This window comes from Monomorium pharaonis, chromosome 7 (genome assembly GCF_013373865.1).
Source record: "Monomorium pharaonis isolate MP-MQ-018 chromosome 7, ASM1337386v2, whole genome shotgun sequence".
In the NCBI taxonomy this organism is placed as follows: Eukaryota; Metazoa; Arthropoda; class Insecta; order Hymenoptera; family Formicidae; genus Monomorium; species Monomorium pharaonis.
The window spans coordinates 23763086-23784234 of NC_050473.1; the positions used below are offsets into that span (position 1 = coordinate 23763086).

The window sequence follows — 21149 nt, forward strand, 5'->3', positions numbered from 1 at the left end:
ATGAAAATGAACGCGAGGCAAAACACAGCACTCTTCACTACAATAATCTTGCCGATGCGACGGTCTCTTGCGTAATCAGCGTGGCGTTATTCAATTGCAGTGTCTCAAGGTTTCTACCTCGATGTTCACGCGAGCGTTCAAAAATATTCACATTCCATGCAACGGCACTTATTATCTCGAATCTCGCAAATCCTACGTTTTCAAGGTATTACTTTTCCACGTTCTTAGCTCTTTATCAATGATCTATCGTGTTCTATAATGTTAACCTGATCAAAATTTACTTGAAATGTATTTTTTCATGACAAATGAAAAATCAAAGCAGAGATTTTTTCTGCTTGAGTGGCAAATAAAGATAGTCCGATACATATCTATCATATTATTAAACACTTATATATAAAAAAATGATGTGGAAAAATGACGGAAAATGTTATTTCTATAATATCGATAAATGATTTCATAAATATGATCTAAAAGTAGTATAAAAATGTAAAAGTATTTTTTACAGCATAGATTTTAAAACTTATAAGAAAGAGGGGACTTTAAAAATATATAGGTATATTTTTTTAAGAAAATACATTTATAAATTCTTTTTTAATTTTATATGCTGAAAGGTCTATTCCATTGCAAGCCTTTTTTTTGTTTCATCACTGACATAATATTTAATTCATTTGTACGATAACGAAAATGATCGATTGTATCACGAGATGATATTCTGATGCGAGACAGAATACGTCTCCGTGACTTGCTTCCTTTGGATCAAGTAATGACATTCTATTTATATGATTAAAACCGAAAATAAACAGGTGCATTCGATTATCTATTTTAAGAGCCCGTCAGCTCGAAGGTCGAATTACAAATTTTGTATTCAAGGGTATTAGGGTAAGTTAGGGTATGACGGCCATACGGAAAAGATGGCCAATGGCTATAATTTCTTTAATAATTGCTAAATAATGTATTCTTGTAATTATTTTCAAGGATAATCAATATTTACTGTAATGTGCGTAAGCTATTCGAAATAACGATATTGTGGATATCATATCACATTTTTACTTTTGACTGCCTGTAAAGTTTTTTACGTGTTTATTAGAAATTGCCACAATGTCGAATAAATTACAGTTGTGCTGTCGCAATGAACGTTACACACGTAACAAAAGTATGTAAATTGTAATGTGAAATTATATTTTTATTTCCTTTTCTATTTTTTAAATAAATATTATGATTATCTTTCTCTCACAGTTTGGACAAGATAGTTCATGACTTTTCGAGGTAAATATTTATTTATATATTTTATAAAAAAGACGAGAATTAAGTTGTGCACCTAATATTTTAAATTTAATATATCATACATGTTTTTGCCTGACTACCGAACGTTACACTTGTTTTAACGCTTTGTCGAATACTCTGCGTGTTTGTTGCTCGTTTTAATATTGTCTGGGATCAACATATGTAAGTTTATCGTTTTTTTACAATATGCATATCGGTTTATGTTATTCATAAATTACACATATTTCATCGGTTTTTATCTTTTAGATTTCTCGACAAGACTTTTCGACTATTTATTCTGTCTTTTTAATATGAAAACCGACTTGCGGAAAAATTTTATTATCTATTTGATTGTATTATTTATTCACGTTTTTATTTGTTATGACACATTTTTATAGACGATATTTCAACTATTCACAATAATAAACTGCGTACGATAAATAAACGACTATTTGACATAAAGTAAATTTAATTAACAAACATCGATTTTCAATATAAGTCATTATATGTATACAATAGAAAATAAACTAAATTGCACTATAAATGTTATTTAAACTTGTACGTTCAAAAATAATAGAAAACGAGGTGGTATTATGATCACCATTTACATTTTATACGTCAACTTTGTTATAATAATTAATATTTTTAATCAAAAACTTAATAATTATACATTTAAAGTATTTAATAAATTTTAGACAAAGTTATTAGATGTATTTATTATATTAAATATTATTTATAATAATGTACCAGCATACTGGATTGTTTTATGGTTGTTCAATGGTCATCTTTTTTTAACTGTTTAATTATATTTTTGTTATTTCACTCATGTTTAAGTTCATAAATATTGGTAATTTGTTACGACTGAAGAGGACTATGTATAATCGAAACGTTTCGAAATTTGTTTAACATTTTTTAACACAGTTGTTTTTTAGTCGCGTTTATAATTATATATTTTTTATTTAATAAATTACATTGTATTAGGATAATTTGTCTTGGCTCAATATATTGACCTATTTACCGTATTATATAAGTTTTTTTTTAGTAGTAACAATGGGTTAAATTGATCCTAAACTTATGTGAACATTTAATATTAAATATTTAAAAATAAAATTAAATATGTAATATTATGTGGCAATAAAACTAAATATGTAAATAAAAATTATAAGTTTTTTTTATTATTTTATAAGTGTTAAATATATAAGATATGTATAGCCAACTGCAGTTCTATAATACTATGGCCATTTTTTCCCTAAAAGTTGTGAAAGATGGCCAATGTTTAGGTTTCAATATTTTGGTAATAAAAAGTTCTTATTAAGTATCTTCTCTTTAATGTCGATAGTTTTACATACTTCAAGCTTCAGTAAAGTAATATATCAAACGCTATTAAAAAATAATAAAAATAAAAGTATGTTTTTTGCATTTTAAAAAACTATGGCCATCTTACCCGAGTTTACTCTAAGCACCACGTACTTTGGTATCCACACTCGTTAAATCGATCGCTGCCCTATGACACGACCTGCATTGCAGCTATGAATGAAGACATATATGTATAATCAGATTTTCCAATTTTATTTTAATTATAGTTTTGTAAAATGTGTCGCACAATAGAACTATATCACATAACAAATATTTGATAATACCTGATTGATTACGTGCGTGTGTGCGTGTGTGCGTGTGTGCGTGTGTGCGTGTGTGCGTGTGTGCGTGTGTATGTGTGTGTACATATGTGCACTTTATATCTAAAACTTTTAAACGATATAACTTCTATTAATGCTAAAAGTTACTGAATCATTATTACACATACACATTCGCATCAAACATTTATGTGATCAGATGTTTTAAGGTTCTAATATTTAATACACATACTTTTTTTTAAACTTGAGCATATTTTTCATACAAATGTATACTTGAGTATTTCTTTGTTATTTAATTTTTCATTTGGCTGTACACATTTCTAGTTATGCAAAGTCAAACAATATCATGGATGCGTATTTGTTAATGTCGTTTTTTAAAACCGACGTTTTAGTATACATTCACACACACACACACACACACACACACACACACACACACACACACACACACACACACACACACACACACACACACACACAACCACTCTGTTATTTTTCGATCAATTGCAGTATGCTAGTACATTATTATAAATAATATTTAAAATAATAAATACGTCTAAATAACTTTATCTAGGATTTTTTAAATACTTTAAATGTATAATTATTAAGTTTTTAATTAAACATATTAATTTTATTGTAAAAAAGTTGACGTATAAAATGTAAATGGGTGATCATAATACCACCTCGTTTTTTATTATTTTTGAACGTACAAGTTTAAATAACATTTATAGTGCATTTTGTTTATTTTCTAATGTATACATATAATGACTTATATTGAAAATGGATTTTTGTTAATTGAATTTACTTTATAATCAAATAGTCGTTTATTTATCGTACGCAGCTGATTATTGTGAATAGTTAAAATAAATCTATTTTTACTTTCTCTGACAAGCGCGCGCGCGCGCGTATGTGTGTGTGTGTGTGTGTGTGTGTGTATGTCTGATAATATAATACAATATTTGAATTTAAAATACGTAAAATAGTAGTAATGATATTTTCTTTATAGAAATAAAAATAAAATTATTTATTCCAATGCAATAGTTTTGTTGATATTTTCAGCTGTAATATCAAAATGATTATCTATAAATTATATCAAATGTAATAAAATTTTAATGGCGCAAATTTAATCGCGATATAATTGATGTGAAGGACATCGTACAGTATAGCGTTTGCTTATCAGTAATTAACATAAATTTCGCGGAAAATGTTTTTGCTTAACATCTTATTAATGTATTTTTAATAATTTTCTTTATCAAAAAATGATACTTTAAAATTTAGTTATCCAATAAAAGAAACTTCTTTCTATTCGTACAATGTCGCGCGTTTTACTAATATTTTCTTGCATATTGTGCAGCAATAATTAATAGGTTAATAGATTGTATATATACGTATATTCAAATTCTTTGATACTCTAACAAAAATATTTTTTTCCGTGTGTCTTTTAAAAACAAACAACTTATATTAAATATTGTATATATTTAGTACGAATTTTTAATTGTTATTATTTAAAGATTATTTGCTAATTCTATTCTTTGCGTAAAAAATATTCTAGTTTATTCAAATCTATCAAACAAATCAGCTAATTTACAAAATTTATAGAAATACCAATTTTCAAAGAAATGTCTCTAAATGTATATTATATCTTTCTAAAATTTAATAATCTTAACAACCTTAACACACAATATTTTTTAATTATTGAATTTGTCAATTTTGTATGTAATAATGGATTTTTTTATACAGAATATATTGATTAATATAATAACTTATTGAATGACCATATGCAAAATAAAGGAGAATGAAGACGAAAAGTGGACAATGAAGCACGAACATTTGGTACAAGGTTTGGCGAACATCGATTAATGGCTACCATTCTATACTTTATCGATGACTTGACAACTTCACGAAGTATATCCGAAAAAAGTTTAATTCCGATAATGAAAAAAATCACGTTTACCAATTTTTACACACGAAGTATATGGCACCCGAATGTCTCCCTCCCCCCTCTTCCACACACACACGCGCGCACACACGTGCGCACGCGCGCATATTCGCAGCCAACACTTGACAAAAACAAAGCGAAAGCCAGATCTTCCCCTCTTTGGCAACGCACTTGATCTCACGACAATCCTGACTTCTCGATCGAAGGTTAGTAACAAGCCGTCACAACAATGAGCTGTATTATTTGGGGAAAAGCAGTCGACCAATTTAAGTAAACGCACAGAATAAAATTATACGTAGAATTATTTGAAAAAGCAACAGCATGACTTTTGTCTTCCATTACATAATTAAAACATTAAAATCTATTAAGAGGTTAAAATATTTCTTTAATTTTTGTAACATATAACGATAATGTAAGGAATATACAGCAATAATTAACATATATTATATCTTGACATGTTCATAACTTATGCTTGTTTATAGCATAACATTGTCATCGTAATTGAGTATTTTAGAAGCTGTACTTTATTACTTGATAAAGTCTTATACATTTGTTTTGTATGACTTTTTTTATGAATTTTGGTGTGAAAGATATAACTGGAAAGTGGTTTGCATAGTTTTTACAGTTTCTGTAGAAGAAACACATGAAAGACTAAGAGGTAAAACATATAACATTTAAACTTCCAATGGAATTTATAGAGCAGCAATAAAGAAATAATACTAGAATTCTTGATAATGACTAATTTGGCAATAATTTATTAATAAGAAGAAACTCGCAACATTTCGGCCAGACGCTTTCTGGCTTTTTTCAATCTTATTTAATTTACAATGAATACATTGAATGTCTGTCGTATTTAATTTCGCAAAAACGGATCAGTATTGTTTCGAAAGACGTGTTAGAAAGCACGTCTGTACTCCGCAACCTTTGTCTATGGAAAGAAGCTGTGAAATTTCTTTTTAATAATAAATTATTACCAGATTAGTCATTATCAAGAATTCTATTATTATAACATTTAAAATTAATTCTAAGCGGTTGTAAACTAATTAATTTTTGCAAAAAAATGAACAGAAATCAAGTTTAACAGTGAAAAGTCTCAATTTTTTTCAAATTAAATGCCTCATTATGTAAACATAATAAAAGAATATATACGAGAATGCTTATATTATATCCAAATAACAAGACTTAAAATGGAATATGTAACATTAATCAAAGAATAATTTATGATAATGTTACAAATGATTAATGTCTTATTATTTAATATAGTTTTATATTTTTCATTATAAAACATCAACAATGAAGAGAATTGCAAGCAGTTTTTTGTAAATAGAGTCGAAAAATGGAAAACATTAAATCTATTTCAGTTTTTATGATTATCCTAACATTATTTTTCATACATGTTTTCTAGAAAGATACTTTAATCTTCTTGAATGCGCACGACTATTTTTTGTATTTCCACCAATAAAATGTTTGATGAAATTTTACTAATAATTTTATTTAAAAAACTTTTTTAGTTTGAAAGTATTTTACTAAAAACGGTGTATGTATTATGAATACACAAATATAAATATATAATATATAAATGTACATACAATAGAACCAACATCTTATCTTTTAAAAAATGTTAAGTAATTACAAACTGTCAATAGGGAAAGTAGCTTTTCAAGAAAATATTATTTTATATGATAACGACGTAATTATCTGTTTACAAACTAAAAAATTACACTTACAGTCCGAACAGTTCAAGACAGATACACATTTCAGACAACATTTTTATTTAATGTACATATCTATTTTTCTTTATCTTTACAAGATCTGATGCATTTAACAATATTACAAGTAAAGTGTAAATAAATCTGGTAGTATTTTTTATTTTTGCATTTTTTGTACATATTAATGAAATCGCGTAATAAATCGATATGCTAAAAATAGCAAAAATGTTGAAACAACGGAATATTCACAGAACCAACGAAAGATAAAATTCTAAGCTGAAATGATAATTCTTATGTTGTTGATGACTTATACATGCTATTCACGTTTTGGGGGGGTTTCGGCATACGAATCGCGTCCATGTAGCACATACTCGTTTCAAAAACGTTTCACAAATGTTCTATAACCGGCTCTTGAAAACGGTTTTAATTAGTAAAAATGTCAAAAAACATTAAGAAAAACTTTTTTCTACGCGCACGCGCGTATATGTATCAATAGTAATTTAATTAATTGTAATTTTTCTCCTGATGAGTCTTTTTGTCAACTTTATCCAAAATAAATTTAATTTAAATTAAGTATATTTTTCTTAAATAAAAGTTTTCATAATTTTGTCCACATTTTTCTTGATCCCTTTTAGGATAAACTCGGGTAACATATGACCATAGTTTTTTTAAAACAAAAAATATACTTTTATTTTTATTATTTTTTAATAGCGTTTAATGTATTACTTTATTGAAGCTTTAAGTATGTAAAACTATCGGCATTAAAGAGAAAATACTTAGTAAAAATTTTTTTTATCCAAATATTGAAACATGAACATTGGCCATCTTTCACAACTTTTAGGGAAAAGATGGCCATAGTATTATAGAACAGTTGGCTATACATTTTTTATGTACTTACATTTATAGAATAATAAAAAACCATATAATTTTACATATTTAGTTTTATTGCCACATATTATCACATATCATATTTAATTTTATTTTTAAATATTTTTAATATTAAATGTTTACACAAGTTTAGGATCAACTTTACTCATTGTCATTACTAAAAGAAAATATATGAATTAAAATATTAGGTGCATAACTTAATTCTCGTCTTTTTTAATAAAATATATACATAAACATTTATCCTGAAATGTCATGGGCTTGCCCAAACTGTAAGAGAAAAATAATCATACTATTTATTTAAAAAATAGAAAAGGAAATAAAAAATATAATTACACATTACAATTTACATACATTGGTTACGCGGGTAACGTTCATTGCGACAGCACAACTGTAATTTATTCAACATTGTGGCAATTTCTAATAAACGCGTAAAAAACTTTGCAGGCAGTCAAAACGTAACATGACATCCACAATATCGTTATTTTGAATTGTAAACTACAGTAAATATTGATTATTTTTGAAAATAATTACGAGAACACATTATAGCAATTATTGGGGAAATTACAGCCATTGGCCATCTTTTCCGTATGGCTGTTATATGATCCTAACTTACCCTATAGATTTACATATTTCAGTCTACTATTAACTATTACATGTTGAATTGTTGATGGCAAAATCTTACTTCTTTCCGCGTTCTATTAGCGAGCTTTTTTTTATTCATAAAAGAAGTGCATTTTGTACACGAGAAAGTACTACATAGCGGTAGATAGTGAAAAGAATACCATCTTAAAAATAAAATATACTCCACACAAACTTATTTATTATTAAGTGAATATTTCTAGTTAAGAACTTCGTGCTCATATCAAGGCATATAGCGCCCAAGAATAAAAATTTATTTGCAGCAAGGGTTTTTTTTTCTGTGTATGCATAAATATGGAGTAGTTATATATATTTTCTGTTTATTTCTGTTATAATATTACAATCAAATATCACAATAAAATTTTAAATAAAAAATTATTAAGTACTATTTAAGTAGTATTTATATAAAGTATTTAAAAAATTATCTATAGCATACAAAAATATATTATATTTATATTTTATAGTAAAGTATTGTATTAAACGTAAATGGATAACCATATTACCATCTGCTCCTCTATGTACATATATAAAATTTGGAACTAAAAAATTAATTTTTATTCCATCTATAGAAACGTGAAAAATACGTTTCTTAAACTATGATTTTAAAAATGTTTTTGTTGAAAAGTTTCTTATTAGTGCTTAACGATTAAAAAATATTAGATACGTTTAGAAAACATTTATAAAACGAGCATGTGCTTTCTGGGGTATTAAGCTTACGGCGATTGCCCTAACAAATTGTGAAAATTGCGACATCGCGTATAAACGATAACATTTGTTTCAAAATAAACAAGAGAATTATCAATAAAAGTTTTTAATGTAGGTAATATTTCGTGGCACTAGTAGGATCTAGGCAGTACATTATTTTATGGACTAAGAAACTTAAGATTTTTTTAATAATATAAAACAATAAAATTTTAATAATATAAAATGATAAAACTATATTACATTAATGATGTAAAATATTTTTACTGACGTTGTAAACGAGATAACAGGTATTACAGAAGCAAATCTTATTACACGAGCTATTACAAGAGCTATTTATATTAAGTAATTTTTAATTTGAATAACTTAAAGTAACTTTTAATTAAAAAATCATATTTGAAAGAAACTCGCAAATTCGATGCATTGAAATGAAAGATAATAAAACTAATAAATATAATAAATAATTTACTATGGCTTATTTGGAAACAAATATAATTATAGAAGCATGCAGAACACACACACACAGAATTTTTTTATCAGAAAATTACACAAATCAACAATGTTTAAGTATATTTTTTCGATAAGGTAAAAATACTTTAATTTATTAATTTTATAACGTATTTGACAAAGTTTTACGTGTAACTACTAAAAACCATCAGTACAACCAATACAAACAATTAAAGTGCAAGAAATTCTTATTACGTGAGAATGGCAAAATAGGAGGCCAACTCATCATTGATCTTTCCTCGTCGATTCTGTGAGGTTTGCCCTTGGCCAGCCTAAGCGTCGAGAATTCTACTTACATTCAAGTATTAGACGCTTGCATGCGATTTACGTACTCGGCGTTACGTGATGCAATTCTCTATCGCATAAACAAAATGTGAGCTCTAATTTTTTTTCACAGGAGTGTATTCATATAGGTAAAATTTTTCATATGTGTGAAATTTTTCAAATATATATAGGAATTCTATACTGCTTTTGTCAATAGTAGAACAGCATCAAATAATTATAAATGGCTACGTTCAGAAAACACAATTGCACAACAGTTGAGTAATTTGATAATATAATTGGCCTAAATTTAGAGATCTAACAGTAAGGACCAATAATCATTGACTGCTCACTGATCACTTGTGTTTTCTGAACGTAACCAATGTTACTCAGACAGGAAGTGTAATAATATTTGTCAACAGTGTTTATATAACAATGATTAAGAGAAACGCCAGTTTTTCTATACATATAATCTATTTTGAGAAAAAAAAACTGATTGGAGAGAGAGAAAGAGAGCATATTATTAGTATTATATCCATTTATTAGTATTACCCATTTATAAGTAAAGAGAGGGAAAGGGGAGCGAGAGAAATTTTTTATCATGTTAATTATATTAATTAAAATTACGATAGTCTTTAATTTTATAATATTTAACTCTCACTCTCTCTCAATTTTATATTTCTTTTTCTTAGTGTTCTTTTATCTCTTATTATATTAGAAAAAAATTATACATTTTAAAGACAAACGCATAAAAAACAACCAATGCATATACAGGATAATACACATTAATATTTAAGTAAAATTGGATGCTCTCTCTTTATTACACTTTTGTGTACCACCTGTTGATTTTCATTGATATATTGCATTCGTTATTACGGTATTTCATATATCTAAATTTTCATTTAATGACATCGTTAATAATAATAACAATAATAATAATGTATTATTTACATATATGTATGTGTTTATATATTTATAATTAAACCATTATATAATTATATAAATTATTGTTTATGTTACTGTGATCACAATTTATTTGAACGAAAAATTATAAATTTATAATACAGAATAAATTATTTTTCTAAATTAAACTTATAACTTAAAAGCACACATTAAATTGTATAAATACAAACTTAATGTTATATACAAACTTAATGTTATATATTTTCATTATTAAAGCAAAACATACTATAACTTTCTTACAAGCTTTACGTAATATTATATACGATATCTCTTTACAATAATTATATAATTTTAAGAAAAACATCACTGTTAGAACAAAGCTAAAATATAGTTATTAATGCTACATTAGTGAAATATTGATACTTATTTTGATTAAAACTAAGTTAATTTTTATAAATTAATTAATGATATATTATCTCTTAATGCAATAATTTTTTTTTTATTAAATTGATATCAATTTTTTTCATTTTTAATTTCTACGATATAATTTTAAAGAATAAAAAAGTGCATCTTTGATCTCTCGGTCTTCTTCATGGCCGACGCTGCTGCTGGAATAATTGACCTAAATATACCGCAAAAATAACGGATCATAAATTACATGATGTTGACGAGAGTGCACTTGACACAGCACTGTCGCCACACAACTACTATGCCGATAAAAGAGACAGAAAGATTTAAAGTGAGAAGAGAAAGAGGAACAGTAGCAGAGAGAAAGGTGCGGAGGAGAGAAAAAGAAACGAGGAAAGAGATGAGGACATTCTATTGAAGGTTGCCAGCTCTCTTCCGACGTGTCCTCATTTTAAGTAGAAACAAATGGAAAACTGCCGTACTAGCTCATATGCGAATCTCGAAGAAATCGAGACCAATCAAAGGGTCTATACGCCGCTTGTATATAAATCGTCTATTGCTCCAAGTTTATTTATAAGTTTTGCACAAACACACACACACACACACACACACACACACACACACACAGAAACGTGCGCACGCACGTGCACGCACGTATACATACGTGTATAAGGAAAAAATTGTGACAAATATTTCAAATTTTTTATTTTAAATCAACAAATTTGTAACATGAATATTTTTTAAAAACATAGATTTTAAATACATTGTAAATATTACATATGCAGAGAAAGAAGTAGAATTTTAGGTTTTGTTTTGTTTTTTGTTTTATATATTGTTTTTAAAATTTTTGATTTTTTTTATAGTTTATAATTTCTTAACTTTATTAATTTTTATTTTATTAAACTATATTAATATTAGTAGGCTCCAGTAATTAATAACAGTCAAAAAATATTAAAAAGCCAATGAGAGCCGGCACAGGATATTTTTGTGCATTGTGCATTATTTTTATTATCAATTAATTCGCTTCAAGGCGTTGCAACGCGAACTACATTAATTACAATAATATAAAACGCAACAACATTGAGTACAATATTACAATTCGCTTTAGTAAATTATTGCAGACGTTTTGACTTCATGTTTGAGTCCTCTTCAGTGATAAAATCTATGTTACTGTTGTCTCTATTTATGATAGTGTCATTCAGTTACTTTTAGTTGTCATTGTGGAGAAATACATGTTTGTCAATTTGCATCGCGTTTTGTCCGAATTATGCCTACAAAAATTTATTAAGCTGATTATGCCTAATTGCTAATAAGAATTCGCTTACTAAAGCGAATTGTAATATTGTACTCAATGTTGTTGCGCTTTATATTATTGTAATTAATGTAGTTCGCTTTGCAACGCCTTGAAGCGAATTAATTGATAATAAAAATAGTTCATACTGCACAAAAATATCCTGTGCCGGCTCTCATTGGCTTTTTAATATTTCTTGACTGTTTTTATTTTATATTTTTTATATATAAATTTTTTGTTTTATATTTTAAAATTGTGTTTTTTATATTATAAATGTATGAGTCAGCCATTTTTAAAGCAAATTTAGAATAATCCTAATTTGAAATCTATGCATTTGTATTCTTTTAGCACAGTTATTAAAACATTTATTGAAAAAAACTATCATAATGAATCACATATACTTGAAAGTGTATGATCTTTGAAACCGCTATTTTCCATTGGCGAATTTTGAAATTCTGAAGTTAGAAATATTTGACTTAAAAACCCCTTAGAATAGATCTTTTTTAACAATTTTGACAACATTTATTAAAAAATATAGTAAATAACGTTATGCATCTATAATCGTCATGCACATTCAAAAGTATATCTCTTTTCTGCACAACGCAAACGCTCACTTTTATTGCCTGCACTGCGACAACAAATTGAAAAAAATTTTTAATTTTTTAATTTTCTAAGAACGTGTTTTTTGTTCTTTATTTACAGATTTTGAAGAGTGTATGATGTCACAATAGTATCGCCAAAACTCTGCGAGACAGAGTGCCTTTGAAACATCTTTCGAATATTCGTAAACTTCATCAACTTGACCGATTACACCAGTAAATGAGTTTGAGGATAAAACGTGGAAAAGCGATTTTTCTTTTGTTCAAATCAAAGATGAACGACTATCAGGTGCACCAATTAATCGGAACTTCCGTCACCTAAAGTCATCAACCTAGAACTCTTGGACCAAAAGAACAGCCAACTGTGTGGTAGCTCAATTGCGGTGAAAACTCAACACGTTGTTGAGTGAGCATGAGCACGACATTTGATCCGGTAGAGATTTCCTCGTTCGATGTGACATCGTTATTGAACGTCACTTCGACCGAGGAGAATCCTTATGCCAATTATACTGAGGTGAGCACCGTGGAGGCCAACTGGTCAGACATGCCCTCGGCAGTCATCAAGATCTGCATCCTGGGTTCGATTATCACCACAGCGGTGTTTGGTAATCTGCTGGTAATAGTGTCCGTGATACGACACAGAAAACTACGAATCATCACCAACTATTTTGTAGTTTCACTAGCATTAGCGGATATGCTGGTGGCGATGTTCGCGATGACATTCAACGCTAGCGTGCAAGTGACTGGCAGATGGCTTTTTGGCTATTTCATGTGCGACGTTTGGAATTCTTTAGATGTCTACTTTAGCACTAGCTCGATACTTCATCTGATGTGCATCTCAGTGGATCGATATTATGCGATCGTGAAGCCACTCAAGTATCCCATCAACATGACGAAGAAAGTGGTGGCGTTTATGCTATTGGCTTGCTGGGTGTCGCCAGCCATCATTTCCTTTGTACCAATCTTCTACGGCTGGTACACTACGAAGGAGAACAGTGTACACAGGCACAAACATCCAGAACTTTGCGAATTTAAAGTTAATACAGTATATGCCATACTTTCATCAAGCATATCTTTCTGGATACCGTGCACCATCATGGCGGTCACCTATTTTGCTATATTCAAAGAGGCTAACAAGCAAGAGAAGCAGATGCACAGCAGAATGGGTAATGCCATGTTGCTCAGTCACAGACCGAGTAAGGATCTTAATAATTTAAATGGCGAGCTCAACAGCGCCGGCTCATCAAAAACTCTCACTTTGAATGAAATTAACACCGATCATTTACACACACCCACAAAAGATAAACATATGATGAAAATGAAAAGAGAACACAAAGCGGCAAGAACATTGAGTATCATTATGGGTACCTTCATCCTTTGTTGGTTGCCATTTTTCCTTTGGTATGTGTATCCAAGTTTCTTAGTAAAATATTACGTGTTAATGTACTAAAGACTAATTAAGTTTTATATATTTTTAATTTTAACGAATAATTTCCTAATTCAATTAGATCGATCAAGATTCGCTTTAATGTACAACTATTATTGATTATATCAGAAACATATTTAACTCTAAATAAAAATAAAAATAAAACATTGTATACCCCAAATAATCTATTAATAAAATGATAAGATTTAAAAAGTAATGTTTCTAAATCTGGTAAAAAATTCAAGATGTTACATAATATTCTATTTTTTAATGAGCATTTACAATAAAAAACTTGGGAATATTTTTAATTGCTTTTTGAATCAATATGTAACTTTCAACTATATTGCAACATAAATAATTCAACATATTTTAACGTATATTGTCTATAAAAGTATGAATGAACAAATTCAATTCTCTTATATAATAAAGAAGAATTTTAAATAACTATAAAAATGTTGTAAAATGTTTGTAAAATGTCAAGAAATTATTTTCTTAAATTAGATATTTTTTATATAATTTTATACATTTATACTTTAATAAAGCTTAAATAAAAGTGAAATAAGTAAGAAAATAAGGAAAGAAAAAGAAGACAATTATTATTGAAATAAAGTTATTATTTTGTAACCAATATTAAAAATTGTACAAATTTAAAGCAAAAGATAGATTTCTTGTTTATCTGTTTCACATTTGATTTTTTTCTATTAAATTATAGTAGGTATTTATAATTTTTAAAATTATAATAAGTATTTACGTATGTATAATATTTTTCATTGTCTTTTTATGTATAATCTTTCTAATTGTACCATTACCCAATATAAAATTTGATAAAATGCTATAAATAAATTATTTTTAAATTATAGTTTTTGATAACAATTTCAAATTAAAAATACTAAGTAGCTTTACAAAAATTTAAAACAAGCATTAAATTTAAATAAATTAACTTTTATATTTCCTATTGTTTCCGATATTTAAGTTTGAAAATAATTAAGCTTCTGTCTTTTCTTCAACATTTATATAAATAATTATTATTTGAATTGTTAGGTACGTCATTACAGCACTTTGCGGTGAGACTTGTCCGTGTCCCAACGTCGTGATTGCGATTCTATTTTGGATTGGGTACACGAATTCAGCATTAAATCCATTGATCTATGCGTATTTTAATCGTGACTTTCGAGAAGCGTTTAAAAATACTTTGCAGTGCGCTTTTTGTTCGCTCTGCAGACGAGAGCCATCAGATCTCGAAGCGCTGGATTTTCGTCGACCATCCCTCAGGTACGATCTGGTCTGACAAATTAAGGTATGCATTACGTTTTATCGTTTTTTTTTCTTTTATTATTTGTACTACGACAGTTTGCTACTTAATAAATTAAAATCTTATTTTTTATATAATTCAAATGAATTAAAACAAGATAGTTATTGAAAAAATTGTACTTTTATAATATAAAAGTAGAACTTATTGTCATCAGTAGTAGCTAACGGAAATAAACGTTTGTTTTTGTCTTCTCGACTGACAAATTGTTTTACTTGTTTATAATTACACTACTTTTTTGACATTTTGATCTATGGTTTAAATCCTTAATGAATACGGAAGATTACTTCGATTTAAAAATTCTCTCTACGGAAACATTAATGTTCGGTGAGTTCATAAGTATGTGCCTGATTTACTGAAAAAAAATAAGGGGATCCAGGAGTGCCTTTGAAATTTGATCGAGGTCGATAAGGTAGAGTCATTCGTGCACATCATTAATGAGATTTTATATGTATTTCTTGTATAGATTTAGAAATCCTTTTCCAGAATTAAAGTACACATATTAATATTAATCTATAAATTGGATTTTATATTGAAAACGAAAAAAATTTTTCTCATATTGCTCTACTTATCGACTTTTTACGTGTACATAACCCAAATTTTCGTTTTTTCATTTTCCAATTTGCGGAATGCGAATCTTTTTTTCTAGGATTCTAATCTTATTTCTAATTGCACGATATTATTCCTGAGAGTTTTTTCTAGGGGGCGACGTGATTATTTTATACATATAAACTATAGATTTTTTGTATGAAGCAAATATTGTCGTTAGGTGACTAATAAATAACAATTTTGTTTTATTTATCAGAACAAATCGTACGTCGCCCCCTTCATTTTTGTGCGTACTTTAATCCTGTAAAAGGATTTTGCATTCTGTTACTCCAATTCGAAAATCCAAGTTCCCCAAAAAATGTCGGTAACTCTGTCACTCCCGGATCCCCTTAACAAAAATAAATTTTTTCATCAAGTCACCAAAAAAATATCTATATAACTTTTTTACTTCATAATTAAGTAAAAATTTAAAATATTATTTTAAACATTGCATTTTATAGCATATTAAGGGAATTTCTCTGCTGAGGCTCGGTACAAGTGGCATAGGGGTTCAAGTAAAGAAAAATATTCAAATGACTACTTTGTTGCCTTTTTTCTGTACATGGTCTAAAGTTAATAATGGTGAATATAAGAAAAAATCGGCTATAAAGTACTACCTTCATTACTAAAATAATTTTTTTAAAAATTAAGAATAAACACATTTTTCACTATTATACCACCCTTAGATAACTAAATACAACAATTTGAAATTCATATTATATTACTAGCACACATTTACTACACTTACGTGCTGTATTACTTTGATTATTGTAAACTTTTTTTATCTTACCAATTATTTCACTCAACAAGCAAGTGCATTCCAACATTTAACAGTACTTTTCTGGACAGCTAAGCTGTATTATTGTAAAGTTTCACTAACATCTGTTCATTACTTCTATGTTTAGTACGACAATAAAAACTGAAAAATCCTAAAAATTTATTGATTTCCATAAAAGTCCATGTTAATAAAATATCTAAATAACTAGTTAGTTCAGTTTTCTGAAATTTTGACAGTCAATTTATATCACTAATTTGAACTTCTCTATAAAGTTTCATGAAAATCTGTTCATTTTGATTTAGCAGCGGAACTCCCTTAATTTCATCGATTTTATCAGTTTTAAAAATTATTTTAAAAAAGAACTTTTTTGTTTTAATTTTGAATAATTCGGTGAAAGAAAAAAATATTACCACGCGTGAAGAGCACATAAATTACGCAAAGATAAAAAAGTAAATGTTTACAATAGGTACCGGTGCGAAAAATCAATTTTTTTCAATACCAATCAACAAAACTACTATAGAAATGGAATGTAAAAATGTTTTTAGAAAGGGGCAATTTGATTTTCATGGCGAAAACCATAAAAAAATCATAAAAATTATGGTTTTTTCCATTTATTTCCGCATAGAGTGGAAATTTCGAAAAATACTTCAAACAAAAGTTGTAGACCTCATTGAAATACACATTTTATGTTCTATTGATTTTTGTCATAAAGACAATAGTTTTTGAGAAAAACGACATTAAATGTTCAATACTTCATAAAACTCATCTATCATAATTCGAGTTTTATTAGTTAATTTTATTAATACCAAAACGTGCAAAGCTCCTCCTTTGTGCACGTGTTTTCTGTACGTGTTTTCTGCACCTGAAAACGCTCCGCCCCCCCCCCTCCTGCATCCCCTCCTATTATTTTTTCCTAACCTAACCTAACCTAACCCAAACAATTTGAAGTCATTTGGCCACAATTTCAAATCTAAAGTCGCAAACCCATGTACAGTACAAGCGTGAACGTCGTTTTGCTCTGTAACCATGAGGGAAGTATGGGTGAACTTCGCTTCGCATGGAAAGTAAAAAAAATAATAGTACAAAAAAACGCGTGGACGTTTTGGCGGAGCCTCGCCCCTCCTTCGCACTTCCTTTCAGTACTAACTAATAAAATTAACTAAAAAACTCTAATTGTGTCAGATGAGTTATATAAAGTTTTAAACATTTAACGTCGTTTTTCTAAAAAACTATTGTCTTTATGGCAAAAATTAATAGAAGAGAAAATGTATATTTCGATGAGATCTATAACTTTTATTTGTAGTATTTTTCGAAATTCTCATTATTTACGGAAATAAATAGAAAAAACTATGATTTTTATGGTTTTTTTATGGTTTTCGCCATGAAAATCAAATTGCCCCTCCCTAAAAGTATTTCTATATTTCATTTCTATAGTAGTTTTGCTGATTAGTATTGAAAAAAATTGATTTTTTGCACCGGTACCTATTGTAAACATTTACCGATAAGAATTCATGCTTTTGATGCTCCAAAATCTCTAAATCTTATTTTTGTGTAATTTTTAAATCACGCCATTGAAATTTGCAGTTTGTAAAAAATTTTGAGCATATCAATTTTTTGTATTTTTATATTCGTAAAGCTTAGTAACAAATCAGAAAAAAAGAGAAAAAATAAAAGTTTTAGTATATGCTATAAACGTGTAAAATAATCATGTAAAGTAATTATGTACAACGCTTTTTATTACTACTAATAATGATGAGACTAGAATAATAAATAAAAAAAAAGCTTTAATATAAGTTTGAATTTATTTCGAAAATGTTACACTTTCAATTCTAAGAAAAAAACAATAGTTAGATATAAGTTAAACCTAATTTAATTCGCGTGGACGTATGGCGTCATGTATCTCCATTTTCATTCTCTGAGTCAATTACTCCATTATTCGGTTCAATTACATGTACTGCGTATCTCGCACGAGCTGCATCCGCGATGATGCGCGACAATGATTGAACATATAACTATATGAAAAGGAATAATACTCAACGGAATAATCACCTTTTTATTACGCAATGAAATTTTTGCTGCACTATTTTTATTTGAAATACTACGTAATAATTTTATATTAAAATATAATAATTAATACATATCTTTCTACCAAATATATTTATTATATTTATAAGTTTAGTATATCGAATTAAAAATAAAGCAGTTATTTAAAATAATTTCTTTATTTTAATGTAGACTTATTTAAAAAATATGAAAAATGTAAAGTAAACAAACCAATCAATTTATATCGATATATTTTTATAAAGTAATTTTTCTTTAATTTTATTTTCAGATACGACGATCGTACCAAGAGTATATACTCAGAAACATACATAAAACACATTGATCGACGAAGATCAAGTGAGCTTGGCAGCAGTCTTTGAGATAAAACAATGTTTCCAAGGTTTTAAGCAAGTGTAAAAGATACACATCTATGTAGACAACACTCACATATGTATCACATAACGCGCGAATTTAAACGCCAATTTAAACGTGATTATACATATATATAACACACACGCACACACACACACGCGCACGCGCACACACACACACACACACACAGAGGCACGCGCGCAATCCTGCAGAGACATTGTCCATGATTTTGCCAAATAAACAAGACCGAAGATCAAGAAAAACTTATCATTTTTTTAATGATGCGCAAATACCGAAAACATCTCGCACGAAACTCGAGACATACATATATACAATGATTATATTGCCAAAGTTAAAATTTTAGATAAGCTTTCGTAGCCAATAAAAAGTGTGTCGTGCATTGTGACGATCAATAAAATCGTGTCTGTGGAAGAACGAAGGGGATTCCGATTGAATGACGAACTTTGCTGAACACTTGACGAAAGAAGAAACGTACCGCTTCTGCAAATCTTGGTAGAATAACTACCACGAACATAACTTAAAAAAAATAGCGAGTTATGATAGAGAGCCCCAATCGGTCCCATAAATCTCTTAACGTATTTTTTTTTTTCCAAAATCGAAGATGTAGTTCTTTCCATCTTTGATGGCCTCTTTGTGATCTGAAACTTTGTAGTTTTACTGACAAAAAAAGAATTTCTTTATATTGCTATTTTGTAATTTTGTGTGTGTGTGTGTGTGTGTGTGTGTGTGTGTGTGTGTGTGTGTGTGTGTGTGTGTGTGTGTGTGTGTGTGTGTGTGTGTGTGTGTGTGTGTGTGTGTGTGTGTGTGTGTGTGTGTGTGAAATATATATATATATATCACAAGGCTAACAATTATTGAATAAAATAAAAATATACCACGCGTACGTTTATACACATAGTAATGAAAAATGAGAATATGATCAATATTATAACATACAAATACTCCATTTTAGATATAAAAATAATAGTACATATTCATTTAATTTAATTTAATTTAATATTTATTTATTTAATTTAAAATGGTGTATATACATATATATATATATATATATATATTCACAATGATCCCAAGTATATTTTATTGTTAAACATTTTTTTTTAAGAGTGTTATTTTCTATAATTAACATATGCTGTAAGAAATTTGTTTAATTTAAGTGCGTGTTATTGTACTTTCAAAATTAATGAAGTAAAACAAAATATGTATGAGATGAATGATTATGTGTTACTAAGAAGGAAAAGATAGTTTCGAAATAGTCCAGATTATGTATCGTTTTAAAAATTAGTTACTCCGACACTAGTCAAGATTTATACTCAATCCGTGCAATCTTTAGATTGCGATAAAACAAATGTGAGATTATTTGATCGATTATTTTTAGTTTGATTTATATATAATAGGTTAAGCAGGATCCATTAAATTTTACCTTTTTAATTCTGGTTAAGTTCCAATTGGCTATCATTATAGCCATGTACGTTTTTCCTGACTAATTGTAAGATGAATAATAATGTTAAATATTAAGTTTAAAAATATCGTCCTATTAAAATTGCTATTTTTAAATACCTAAATATTAAATTGTAAATTGCTTTTATTAATGCAATGGAGCGTTGATTATATCATTAGTAAAGCTCAATTGTAGTACATATAGTACAGGTTACGTAGATATATTATATATGTTACACTGTATTTATATTACTTATCGAAAAAGTATAAGTTTTGTTAATTTAATTATCTCTAGAGCTTTAATTATGAATATCAAGGCGTTTTTAATTATATTGCATTGCAGTCACAAAGTTCTTGCTAGTTCTGCCATTAATTTCGTATCGGAACACATGTTCGAACAACTTCTACTATATTTGCAGAAAAGCTATTATG

The 21149-nt window shown here is 28.0% G+C and overlaps 1 protein-coding gene across 7 annotated transcripts in view; it reads left to right on the forward strand.

Moving 5' to 3' along the window:
- The window catches only part of LOC105836354 (octopamine receptor beta-2R), a 64001-nt gene extending 44049 nt beyond the window's left edge, over positions 1-19952 (forward strand). For 5 of the 7 annotated variants that reach the window (XM_012680325.3, XM_012680327.3, XM_012680324.3 and 2 more), the window contains 3 exons: positions 12847-14144; positions 15211-15441; positions 19177-19952. In XM_012680325.3, the coding sequence (XP_012535779.1) occupies positions 13156-14144; positions 15211-15441; positions 19177-19267 (1311 nt within the window). In that variant the 5' untranslated portion in view covers positions 12847-13155 and the 3' untranslated portion in view covers positions 19268-19952. Of the gene's footprint in view, positions 1-4617; positions 5043-12846; positions 14145-15210; positions 15467-19176 lie in introns of those variants that run through there. The other 2 variants (XM_036289298.1, XM_012680328.3) reach the window with 2 other exon arrangements.
- The last annotated feature ends 1197 nt before the right edge of the window (positions 19953-21149 follow it).